The sequence below is a fragment of the Vidua chalybeata genome, chromosome 17 (assembly GCF_026979565.1).
Source record: "Vidua chalybeata isolate OUT-0048 chromosome 17, bVidCha1 merged haplotype, whole genome shotgun sequence".
NCBI lineage: Eukaryota > Metazoa > Chordata > Aves > Passeriformes > Viduidae > Vidua > Vidua chalybeata.
The window spans coordinates 1,258,480-1,271,448 of NC_071546.1; the positions used below are offsets into that span (position 1 = coordinate 1,258,480).

The 12,969-nt window shown below is 42.4% G+C and overlaps 1 protein-coding gene and 1 non-coding gene across 10 annotated transcripts in view; both read left to right on the forward strand.

Moving 5' to 3' along the window:
* The first annotated feature begins 336 nt into the window (after positions 1–336).
* Positions 337–408, forward strand: TRNAE-UUC (transfer RNA glutamic acid (anticodon UUC)). The gene has a single exon. It is a non-coding gene; the product is annotated as a tRNA-Glu (tRNA).
* A 2,063-nt stretch (positions 409–2,471) lies between these two features.
* Positions 2,472–12,969, forward strand: part of RBM39 (RNA binding motif protein 39) — a 30,856-nt gene continuing 20,358 nt past the window's right edge. The window contains exons 1-5 of one of the 9 annotated variants that reach the window (XM_053958134.1): positions 2,478–2,756; positions 5,872–5,934; positions 6,159–6,231; positions 7,784–7,837; positions 10,733–10,924. In XM_053958134.1, the coding sequence (XP_053814109.1) occupies positions 7,809–7,837; positions 10,733–10,924 (221 nt within the window). In that variant the 5' untranslated portion in view covers positions 2,478–2,756; positions 5,872–5,934; positions 6,159–6,231; positions 7,784–7,808. Of the gene's footprint in view, positions 2,757–3,125; positions 3,320–5,871; positions 5,935–6,158; positions 6,232–7,546; positions 7,563–7,783; positions 7,838–10,729; positions 10,925–12,969 lie in introns of those variants that run through there. The other 8 variants (XR_008433819.1, XR_008433820.1, XM_053958130.1 and 5 more) reach the window with 8 other exon arrangements.

Here is a 12,969-nt window from a genome sequence, read left to right on the forward strand (position 1 = left end):
GAGCATATCGGTGGCTGTTGCAAAGTTTCTGTGCCATTTTAGGCCATACTTCATTTGTTCATCTTCCTGTTAGTAATTTCCTACTTCAGTTTTGTCAACCTCCAACCTCATCTTTTAACTAAGTGAGGGAGTGGCCCTGCACCCCTCACCCCACTCCCAGATCCTGACCGACGGTGCGGGCAGGGGTCAGCGAGCAGTGAACGGTGGTCAGCGGGCGGGGGGCAGCGCGCCGGCACGGGCAGGCGGTGCAGACAGAAGGCAGAGCGGGCAGGGGCAGCGCAGGAACAAAGCAGTGCAGGAATGAGGTGGCGAAGGCAACAAAAAGCTGCCGTGCAGTCCCACATGGTCTAGCGGTTAGGATTCCTGGTTTTCACCCAGGCGGCCCGGGTTCGACTCCCGGTGTGGGAAACCGCAGCTTTTTCTTTTTTTTTTTTTTTTTTTATTTCGTTCGCCTTTTGGTTGTAAATTCTGCGCGATCCTTCCTTCCTACCCCTCGCAGCGTGGGTAATACAAACTAAGTCCCGCCCGCAGCCCTGGCGCCTTAGGTGAACGAACTCCCCGGCGCGAGTATAGAGCCAGGTTTAGAGGAAGGAACACGAGCGATAAAATCGGCATTATGTCTCAGCAACGCAGAGCCAGTCTCTCCTCCGGATCAAGCCATCCCACAAATAAGAAAACCCTTTTTAGGAAATGTGTTACTGAGAGCTTCCCCTCAGCTCCAGAGGAAGCCAAGTGCACAGTGACCACACCAACAGGCCTGCCGATGGGCCAGGGCATTGCTCTGATACACCGGGTCTGACAACAGGGCTGGACACGCGGCTTGTGCAGCTTTTTGCTACTCCAGATCCCTCATTAGCAACCTTCACCCTCTCTGTGAGTACTGTAAGTGTGAGGGTGCATCCTTTCTCCCATACTCCCATACTGCCTGGGCACCAGCCGAGGGCAAGGGGTGTGTTAGTGGAGTATACAAAAAAACCCATGTCTGTGTACTCCTTCCTTCCAGAGCCTGGCTCCACAGGCAAATGATGACAAGAAAAGCCGTGGGTAAATCCACCATATGAGCTTATGCATATACTTCAGTCACAATCACAAGGTGACGGATCAAGGAACACGGAGGTGGTCAGACCAGATGTGGTGGCTGACTGGAAGTGGGACAAGCAGCCAGAGCAGTGCATGGGAACAAAGACAATAAACCTCATTTTGTCTGTGAGAAGACTAGTAATTTTATTTACAACCAAACTGTACAGAAATTATTAGGTTGGAAAAAAACCCCTGTTAGTCATACTTAGTTTTTAATTTTAAACAGATCACTTTTCCTAAATGCTCCAACCTCTACTAGTTGACCACTTCATCTTAGGAAGACTTAGACACTCTGGGCAAGAACCCCGGGATCATTTTCTGCTATTAACACTTCAGAAACTTTGTTAGAAATTATATTAAATGAGACAGTAGCCTGGGATTCTCAGAAAAATTATAATTTCAGGAGGCAAAGTTTGTTTAGAATTTCTCTTTACATTGTTTCAGATTTCTAGAACAACAACAAAACACCAACCAAAAATTCCCCAGCAATAATTTATTTCATGATGACTGCAGCAGGAAACTCACTCAATGCTATCTGTCCTACCTTGAACAATTGCCCCAAACGTATTATTAAATTTAAATACATATTAACTATTCTGTGAACTCTGAGGGAAACAAAGCACTATTAATGAGACAAGAGGGGCTTTTTTCAGAAAATACAACTTCCCTTCTGAGTTAAGCTTCAAGGCTCCAGCAATATGTAGTGGCTTGGGCCAAAAGCTGCACCAGAAGAGCAGCTCATGGACAGATTGTTTTACTAGTGAAATTGAACTGGCTAAAAAAATCTACAAGACAGTGCTAGCCCATGAAGGGAGGTGTAGTTTCTGGCAGAAGGGTACAGCCGAACACTTTCGGGCATTGTTAATCTGACTGAACCACATCAAGCCCTCAGACAAAGATTAGACCACAGACCCTATTAAATCAGCACAATCTCTGGTGAAGGAACAGAGTAACTTCACCCTTCTGTTCACTCCATAACCTAATCCACTTCAGATTGCTGGAGAGCAAGAGCCTATGAAAGGCCTCGGCATGGTGCTCAAGAACGGCCTGAAGGATCTGGGACACGGCTCTCCCACAGCTAGGGAAGGAACCGGTGCTCCGAACGCACCGGAATCCCACGAGCCCGCAGGCACCCGCGCCACGGGACCGCGGCGGCGGCGCTGGGCCCCGACGGCGGCCGCTCCCGCCCCCCCTCCGCGGCCCCTCCCGGCGGGCGCGCGAGCCCTCGCGAGAGCGCAAAGGCGCGTGACAAGGCCACAAGTCTACCAAATCTCGCGAGCATTTGAGCCGCTTCTTCCGGGCGCGATATCTCGCGAGAGACAGCGAGTCCCGGCGTGTAGAGGCTTGTTTGGGCGTGAGTCTCGCGAGAGCCCCTGCGCGGTGCGCTGGGCGCCCCCGTGCCGTGCGCGGAGCCGCGAGCGGCCGGGCGCCATTTCGGGATCAGCCTCGGAACCATAGACGGGCCCAGACCGGCACCGGGACTGACTCACGGCCGCGCCGCCCCTCGCCGCCCGCTCCTCGGGGCTGCCTGAGTGCCGCCGTCCATTTAAGATTCAGACGCCTGGAGAAGGTGCTCAAGCCCTCGGGTCCGTTCCCCACCGCCAGGGCAGTGACGCCGGAGCCGCCGCTGCCGGACCTCGGGGCCCTAGCGAGGATCGCACTGTCTGCGACGCAAGGTAACTGCGGCTTGGCCCCGGGTCCTGCCGCTGGGCGAGCGGCGGCCTGGTCCGCCGGGTGCGGTGGTCTGGGCGTCTGCGCCCCTCCCGCTGCCATGGCCGCCTCGGCCCTGCCCGCGGGGCCGCTTTGCGCCTCACCGGGGCCAGAGCGCCCGGCGATCCCCGCCCCGCCGCCAGGATCTGTGCGGTTTGGTTGTTCCTGCGGCCACGTCGCGGGCAGGCCCGGCTGCCCCCGGCATGGTGCTGCCCCGCCCCGGCTCCCCCCGCTCCAGCTCCCTCTCTCTTCCCGCGATGGCGCTGTGCGGAGGGACCAGCGTGAGCAGCTGCGGGGCCCTTGGCGCAGGCAGACGGGGCGGAGGTGGGGGAGCGGCGGGCGGGGAGTGAAGGCCTTCGGAAGAGACGAGGTGGGAGGGCGGCCGCGGCGGGACAGGCAGCGCTGGGCATCACCGTTTCTGGGAAACGGAATTCACTCTTCTCGATCGTGTCAAGAGCGTGTGGGAATTGAGGGAATTGGGAATTGCGGGCTGGGGACCTGCCTGCAGACATATGGGTCCTGCTGAGAGGTTAGCTCCCCTTCTGAGATGGCGGAGTCCTCCCTGAAGTTTCCTGATGCTCTTCCAGGACGCTACTTGCAAAACGTGTCGAATTGTCATTCGTTGGATTTCTAAGACAAATAATTTGAGAACGGGACCCTTTTGAATTCCATTTATGTAATATAGTAGAGCAGAAAGAGAGTGATTTCTTTCAAAATAGTGACTAGCTCAGTTGCAGTAAATTTCATGTCCCTTTACGTTTTCTGTAGATCCACAAAGTTTCTAGTGTAGTTCATTTCTTTTTTATTTTGATGTTTTGGCATGTTTTTTTGTTGGTGTTTTTTGTTTTCTTGTTTGGGTGGTTTTGTTATTTTTCCCCTATACAGACAAGTTAGTCATACATAGCTTTTTTTGAGAAAGCTGAAAGGCTTTTAGGAAAATTATTTGTAGCGTTGATGTTAAATGAAAGATACTTGAAAATCTGTCAGGATTTTCTAGTAATTTGAAATTATTAAGCGCTTTCATTTGTGTCTTTTAAAAAAATACTTCCAACTTTTGTGTATCATTATGTGCATTACATGTATGCGTTGCAAGGCTGACAACAGGACTGTGTTATACCTAGAGAGAAGGTACTCTGATAACATGGTATTGTCCCAGTGGAAGTGTTTTGTAAAGAGTACAAAGGGTACAGATTGCTGGGGTGAGGCCAAAGGTCCGTGCAGCTCGGGAGATTCAACGACGGTGGCCAGCAGTAAATGCCAAAAAAAGAATGAACAGTGCAGTCACACATTGGCAGTTCTCTCTGTGTGCGCTTAGTTAGTTGTGGTACAGGGTCACGAGGCCTGCCTTTGTTTAATGAAAACCTTTTTCTTTGAACTTTCATGGTTTATTTTTTTTTAAACATTGCATGTGCTTCTTTTTCTTTGTTGGGATCCACAGTGTCCTTCAACAGCGAATTCAATGGCTAAATGTTTTGTGAATAAGGACCATTGTTTTGAATCCACTGGATGATAGTTCATTCACTCATTATTTGGGTGAATGCAGTAATAGTCATTCCCTCTGCACTTTTGCATGCCATTCAGGATTTGATGGTCCCTGTCATGGCCACCCCTCTTCAGGATGAAGAATTCCTCCCCAAGTGTAGCTCAATATGTTGGCTAAATTACACATCTGGAAATGTAATTCTGGGTGGGAGTTGTCACCGGTGGGAATTCTTTTTGTAGAATTCTGGGTTTGCCTTTTTCATGCCCTTAATCATACTGATGTACTATTTATACTACGTACGGGTAGAACAGCTGTGAATTAAATCACGTGCATGTATGTAGATGGCTTGAAGAGCTGACTATAAATACTGTAGTAAAAAGTAAAATTGAACCATTACACTTACAGGAAGGACAGTCGTATCTGTAAGTGATAGCATTATAGCCCAACAATGAGGTTAGTGTGCCTCAGTTAAATACTGAGTGTGAACTCCCAGTGTTGTGATCCTGCTTGAGGATGGTGTTTTATTCTAGAATGTATCCCTGGGCCAGGGTCAGATGTGCTGCAGCTTTGGTAAGGCATTCTCAATTACGACATTATAAGTGACTGGTGTAAAGGATCTTGATGTGTTGGAGCATTTTTGTTATTCTGCCAAAGTCTCGGGACAGCACAGTTCTACTGCCTGTAGACAAGGTGCAGGAACTAACCTGTATAATTAAAAATCCATTTTATTCTGCACACACAAATCTTCAGTGTTGGACTGTCAGACTTGGATCTAGAGGACTGGCCATTCTGGAGCTTAAGAAAGAAAAAGAAGAGAAACTTTCACTAAGAGATTTGAGGAAGTTGAATATCTAAGTTTAATGCCAAGAGTCTTGAGGGGTGCTTAATAGCATACCTGCATAGAGAGAGGAAATCAAGTGTCAAAGTGATTCAGAGTATAGTGAACATAACATTATATTAAGGGGTTGAAATTGGAAAATAAGAGGAGCAGCTGAACCCAAAATGTCTGTGGTGTCAAGTGTTTTCTGGTGTGGTGGATGTTTCTGTTTTGAGAAGTGAAGTTCCAGATTGGATAGACTTTGTGTGTGCTTTAGTAGCTCTTAGTGCTGGAATCATATCTTTTCCTGTGACCCCTGTTACAGAGGAGGCTGCAGTTCTTAAAGCACCACGGTGTCCACATGCTGAGATTGGTAAATGATGATGGCAAAGGCTAGGAGCTGTGAACAGGTTTGCCTGGTTGTTCATTGTGCTTTGCTGAAGCTCTAGCACTTCTCAAGATGGCCACCAGAGCTGTGTTTCTGTGTCATAAATATGCTGTGCTCTTTGTTTTGAAAGAAATTCGTGGAATGCCTCTGGGTTTCCTCTGGCTAATGGTGTTCAATCACATTTTGTTGTTTGCAGCCATAATTACTTCGCACACATTCATTACCATCTAATTGGGCAAAACTTCATTCCAGTTTTTGTTGGAAATACCTACCGAATTTGTAAATGTTTAGTGAATTTGAGCCAATGCAGTGATGACCTCTTAAACAAAAGCTTTTGGAATATAAAGTACAAGGGTGTTTTCCAACTCAGGCGGAATTTCCTTCTTCTTTCAGGTGTCCTGAAAAATGGCTGATGATATTGATATTGAAGCAATGCTTGAAGCTCCTTACAAGAAGGTGAGAAAAAAATACGCCAGTGAGGTCCTGTTTACCTTAATTTAGCATTATTCATGAAACTACTGCTGAACTGTAAACTAACATCCCTGGAGCCCTCATGATTTATCTTATTGGACATACATTACATGTAACTTTCAAGTTTATATATTCTGTTAATGTAATTATATTGTGCAGTAGTTTCACTTCAGCGTGATGAATAAATGCCCATCTATCTCTCTTTGTAGACTTGCCTAACGATATCTCACCTCTACTCCCATGAATTCACCTTTGATTCCAGTGTGAACTGTCAATCATAAGGTAGTAATTGAGTGACGTATCGCTGTACCGTGGTCCCCTAGGTTAAAAAAAACCAACCACCAAACACAATCAAAACAAAACAAAAGAAATCCACCCAAAAACCAACTAAACAAAACCAAAACAAACCCTGGAAACCAAAATCCTAAAACCTTTCCTCTAAAATTGTGAAGTCTAGTTTGGTATAGCAACAAGGTGAATGCAGTGGTTTGGGAAAACAGCGGGGTTCCAAGAATAACCTTTTCACCAGTCCCATGGCAAGTAAATATTTGAACAGTCTGCTCAGTGTGAGAAGAGTGGGACTTGCTTTTAATGCAGAAGGCTGCTGGCGGTTAATCTTTCAACAGGGCAGATGAAAATCAATTGCTGAGTGAACGAATTTACAGAAATTCTTGGATCCCTGAATAGAATGTTCTTAGCAAGTAAAAGACAGTATCACAGTCTGCAGTACCATTCCAAAATAAGCTCTTGTGTTCTTCTGTCCTAGTTGTTTAATTAGGAAATGTCAAATTTTCTTTGAAAGTTTTATCAATTAGCTTAGTGATGTCTTTCACTTAAACCAGCAGCAAATGAATACTGTCTTTTTTTGTTTTCCACCAGATGGTGGTGAACTGTTAACAGACTGCATGCTTTAGCACTGATTTTGAAAGAATGTATATAATTTTAAGTTGCCTAGGAATTGTACTTTTGATGTAACCAATGTGATTAAACTGTAAAGCCAGTATATAAGTTATATAGCACCTATTGTTAGTCTGTTCTGCAGTGTTTATTACAACCGTGTCATGAATTTTGGATGAGCATTTGTAAGTTTTGAGTGGTATATTTAGTTAATGTAATATTTAGCAGTTATGTTTACATCTTGAAGAGAAATTTGTGAACTGTTGTGTTAAAATTTTTGTGTCCTGGCTTAACATGGATATTTTCCATGTAAACAGGTATGGAAATAGGGAATGTTTAGGCTGGACTGGTGGATTATTGATGGCTTTCATGGGAGTCGACGTTACTAAAGCAGTGTGAATCCCTGTTTGCTTCAGGGCGAGATGTGTGACAGAGGTGACATCAAGCTCTTACAACCCTTCAACGAAAATGAGTGAAGATCTCGGGAATGGCATCGGTCACAGGAAATCGATAGTGGCTGGCTGCTAGTGTAGCCACGGGGCTTAGGCAGAGATATAGCCTTGGTACTGATCAGAGGGGCTCGCAAACACCTCAGACATCCTATTAAATTTTATAGAAATAATATTTAGTCACTTGAGTGCTGAATTCTACAGGATAACTTGCTCTCTAAACCATGTAAGGAAGTATCTACAATTTAATACACACTTTTAAATGATGTAAGTCTTGTATTTTGTAATTGTATGACTTAAATTTAAGCAGCAAAGTGGTTAAACATGCCTACCTAAATTTTCTAAAGCTTTCCACATTAAACTGTAAACAAGTAATTTAGTATTAAAATTTTTGTTTTTTATTTTCTTATTCCTATTCCCATTACCCTTTGACCACTTGAAATATTTCCACTTCGTCCTCACGATGTTCTTCTATCAACCCTGCTTAGGATGAGAACAAATTGAGCAGTGCCAATGGCCATGAAGAACGCAGCAAGAAGTAAGTATTTTCTCAGTTCTGTACTTTTGGGTGGAGGGTGCTGATTTTTGTGGATTTGTGAATCCATGTCAGTGGTGTTTAAGGAAATAATTTGAAAAAGCTTGGAATTCGCAGTTGCAGCAATTTGGAAATTTTCTTTTGTTTACAAATGTAGTTAATACCCTTTGCAACTGATGTAATGAAAATTGCGAAAACATTCACCTAGCATCAGATAAAAATACAGACTTCTTATGTTCAGCATATTTAAATTTTTTTTGTTACTTTAACTATGCAATGGATTTTGCATTTTAAAAATTACTTGTAGTAGAATTGTGGTTTGGAGCAGTGGGAAGCAGTTAAAGACCACCAGTGCTTTCTTGAAAAGGTTTAGGGTGTTGAATCGCCTTGCTCTATTCTCTGCATCCTTGCCCTTTGAAGACGTCTAAATTTATAATACAAGTTTTTTAAAAAACAAAAGTACAAGCCCACCTTGCTCATCAAGCATAATTCCAGGGTGTGAACACCTGCTGATACCCAAAAGGTGTGTAGTCTGTAAAATAAATTCCTTACCTTAAAAGCATAATTTGGTGAAGAGGTAATTGATGTAAAAAGAAAAATTACGAAGTTGATGATTGACAAAACAGTAAGAAGTTAGCTGTGTATTACAGAAGTGAACTGAAGTCAACATGTATGCTGTTGTCACCTTCTGAAATAATACAGATGACATGCTGAAGTACTCCAAAGAAAGTTTTTTCTCAAGTCTATAAATATTTTGGAAATTGTAAATCCCATTTCAAGATCAGACTTAGGTTGGAATCAAATTATCTAAAATTGATTGTACCTTTTACTTGTGTTCTAAATAATACAATGAAAATAATTTTCATGCTAACTACTGAGACCTCTAAAACCCCATCAAAAACACCTGCTGTCAATATTTTTATGCCCTAGAAGTTAATATTTGAATAGTTCTTGTTCCCCATAATCTTTAGACAACTATTTTGTTTGTGATGTGTGACAGTGTACTCTGTTGCTAAAGACAAAGGTGTATGTAGGGTTTGCAAGACTTCTTGCTTTGCTTTAAAACAATTGAATTGTGTCCAAATGGTAATTTTTGTGTACTTCACTTGAGCAAACGCTGAAGTAAGATTCAAACTGTCAGGAAAATCCACAGCAAACATCAGCATCTTAAAAATTAATAACAATGCGCAGCTTTCAGTAATTGTCAATTCATACTTAAATGTCCATTTTATTAATTGGAAGTATTAAGGATCTGCATTTTTACTAGATGTCTATACTGTAGGTCCAGCTCAATTGTGATTTGAAGGCAGAGCATGGATCTGGACTGCTGGGAGTCCCTGCCTACAAAGCAGGTTTCCTCTGTTCGATAGGGAACAGCTGCTGTCATTGGTGAAGAGTGGCTGCAGTTACGAGTTACTAGTACTGGTCAGTATAGTGAGCTTCAGGGAGTGTTTTTCAGAGCTGTTTTAATACTGAGTGTTTTAGGGTTTTATCTTGGGGAAATATTGGTAAGTTATGGATCCTAGAAGAGAGTGACAGTGTGTGCCTAACCACACAAGCTGCATTATGGCAGGAAGTGTGGTTAAGTGATTCTGATGACACCACGCAGAAATAGAGAACTGTCAGAAATTGTGAAGCTTCTGAATATCAGGTTTTGATGCAGATTCTTCTCTGTCCATACAAAAATATTAAAGAAACTAATGGACTATGGCAGATAAATACTATTTCTTTTTTTTCTTAAAACATAATTGCAAAATGTTTGTCTTCAGAGGTAAATACTAAGATAGTTTGAATGGGCCTTCCTAGGTGGAGATTGGAGAGCAAAAGCTATTAATAATTAGGTTCAGTTAGATGTGGCAGGTGAGAGATGTTTATACTTCAGAAATTGAAACTAACTAGAAGTCTTAGTTTATACATAGGCATAGAAAGCCACGGGGATGAACCTTTTGTAATCCACGTGCTCTTTTAAAAGAATTTTTAAGAGTATGAGTGACCACATTGAGAAAAGATAATATCTGCATTCAGAAGGCCCAAAAGGAGGAAGAGGAAAAATTCAATGACAAAGGATGTTTCAAACTTCAAAAGTTTAGCAGCAAAGTTGATTATTTTGCTGTCTTAAGTAATGGCTTGAGCATCTGTTTAACATGTGTCTTTTATATATATACATACAGATACATTTTAGAAACTAGAAGACTAAGCTTGGTCTGAGGCTGAGATGGAGGAAAAAATTTATGAACAATCCAAATGCAGTAATGGAACAGTTGCTCACTGCACATATTTTTCAAATATGAGGTATAATTGACATACAGGTTTTAGAAGATTTAGTTTTCTAAGTAAATTAGTAAAGTTATAAAAATCTGCAGTTTGTCCCAAACCTCTAACAGCCATAGACTTGAAAAAGCAAGTGGCTTATGAGTGGGAGTAGCAAGTAGGAAGCTAAACTCTTAAGCAGTATGTTAAAGACTATTGGCAGGGACTGTTAAGAGGAAACAACCTTCCTTTCCCCCAGACTTGCCTCTTCCTTTCTATTTTTGTTGCATTGTGTTTTACTTTGCTATATAATTTATTCTTAAAATCATGAAGTATGTTTGAACACCAGATGAAGTACTGCAACTGCTGTGTACTAGGTCTAACCCAGGAAATGGGTTTTTAGTCCTTTTACTCTTCTGAAAGCATTCTCTAGCAATTAGAAAATTTATAAATGTGCTGTTGCAGATTTCATGTGGCTCATTCAAGGAGATTGCTGACATGCTTAACCACCCATTTAACAATAAAAAGTATAAATACCAACAGGTACAAGTTTTTCCCATCAGTGTCTGTGACATCAGAGGAACTGTGGAATGTGGGGTAAATAACACTGAACTATGTGTGTAACTGAAGTTGCACTTTTCTTTGTCAGGAGAAAAAAGAGCAAGAGCCGAAGTCGAAGCCATGACAGAAAGAGGAGCAGAAGTAAGGAACGCAAGCGGAGCCGAGATCGGGAACGGAAAAAGAGCAGAAGCCGGGAAAGGAAACGGAGCAGAAGCAAAGAACGCAGACGCAGCCGGTCTAGGAGTAGAGATCGCAGATTCAGAGGCCGCTATAGAAGTCCTTAGTAGGTTATTTGTTCAGAGTTGCCTGTGTGCTGCTTCATTGTTACCATGTGGAAGGTTAACGTTTCACTCTCTGCTTTTTAAATTGGTCAATAATTATAATAGAAAAGAAAGTGAGATGTTAAGTTTGAAGAATGTCAGTAAATACAGAGTGTAAAAGAGGATAGTAATATTCCTTTTCTAGTTTTCATTCTTGGCCAAACACAGAGATGGGAAAACAAATGAAAGAATGTGTACAGCTGAGTGGAAAACTAAGTTTATCACAAAATCAATATAACAGCCAAATTCTCTCTATGTCTTGACTATTTAAAGTATGTGAACTTGATGGTTTACTGTCAAAAAATTAATAGTAGTCTGTTAATTTGGTTACAGGCTCATACTCTTTTTTTTTTTTTCTTTTTTTTTCTTTTTTTTTTTTTTTTTTTTTTATTACTAAAGATTTTTATTGTCTTGCTGTTCTTGAACATTATCTCCATAAATGGATATTCACACAAATATATTCAATGTTTATGCATCCAAACTGGGAGCATCTTGTCTTAGCAATGCCCGTGTGTTGCAAATTTGCTCTGCTTTTTTCTCAGACTTGTTTGGAGGCTGACAAGAATTCTTTTGTTGCTCTCAGATATTTAGCTTGATAGAACTCCAGCAATAGGTGGTTCCAGGCATTTGTAAATCAATTCTCAAAAGATATTTTTTCATCAGTTTAATTTCTGATGGTTTGTACCATGGCTCTCCCCTTTGCTTCCCATCACCTCTTTCTGCAGAAACTCGGTGAGAACTGGGCTGTGTTCTTAACTGTCATTGATTACCTGAGGCTGCTGTTTGTCGCTGCTGTTGTCTGGGTATAATCTCAATTGTTGTCAAATCTTGGATTCAAGATCGTGTTAAAAGAAGGCATTTGAAAAGGATGTATTTTTTTAATCATGATATATAATGTAATCCATGAAAGACAAATCTCTCAAGATGTTTGAGCAGACACTGTTTACCTTCTGATAAATTGTAGGCTTGTGCAATTTTATGAACATGAATGTTTTTCTTGGGGCTTTTTGTACTCCTGGACTACAAACAAAAACTTCCTTAGGTCTCAGGATCTCACTCTGCTAAGTCACCTGGATGTTGGTATTTTCGTAATGAAAACCTACTGCAGTTCCTGGGTCCTCTAAGGTGCAGTGGCACCCTGTGCATCATCAGTCTTGTGTATGTGGGGATCATAATATATCAGCCCTGCTTTTCCTTTGTCTTGAGTATCAGAGCCTCTGTATACTGCTCTGGACTTCAGCTGTAAAGATTTCAGCAGTGCAGAGTTGTTTTCCTACAACTCTATTGCATGTGTAAGATTACAGTAGCTGGTTGGGTTATGCCAGTGCCACTGCTGTGGCTCGAGGTACAGAGGACCTTGGTCAAAAACTTTAGCCTGCTGGCATCCTTCCCTCCAGTGCCATGTTGTGTGGAGAGGATGTCCTTTGTGTCATCTTGTAGTTGGGAGTTGCATTCTTCCAGCTGTGTTGGAGGGTTTTATTCTTTGTTTTTCTTCTTGTCACTGGGTGAGAAGGTTTTTCACCTGGAGAAATTTGGGAGTTCCGGTGTTCTGGTCTTCCAAAATAATTTCTGCAAGTAGAGGTTGAAAGTATTGATGTTACTACAATAACCCATGCATGTTTTAATGCGCTGAGATATGTTATGCCAGGAAGGTAAGTAGTTGCGAGGGGTCTTCTTTGCTATCCTGACACTCTCCCATAGCTGTTCTGGATGATTGCTCTGGTGTTGAGACACCGTGAACAAGAAGCAGGGATAATGTAGTATGCTCTGAGGGTACATAGTTGTGCTTATTCATTTGATAGTTTGTTCACTGCTTCGGTTGCCCAATCGTTGCTTTCATTTAACCAGGTAGAATTCTAGTGTGTTTAGATGGTTTTGTGGAAATTTTTTGTAGGGCAAGCGCATGTGTCCCAGAAGCTTTGGTGTTGACTGATGGCAGTCAGCAAGCAGTTGCTGTCATTCAGTTGTAGATGATGAACAGTCCTGTTAAAATGATAAACATGCTAAT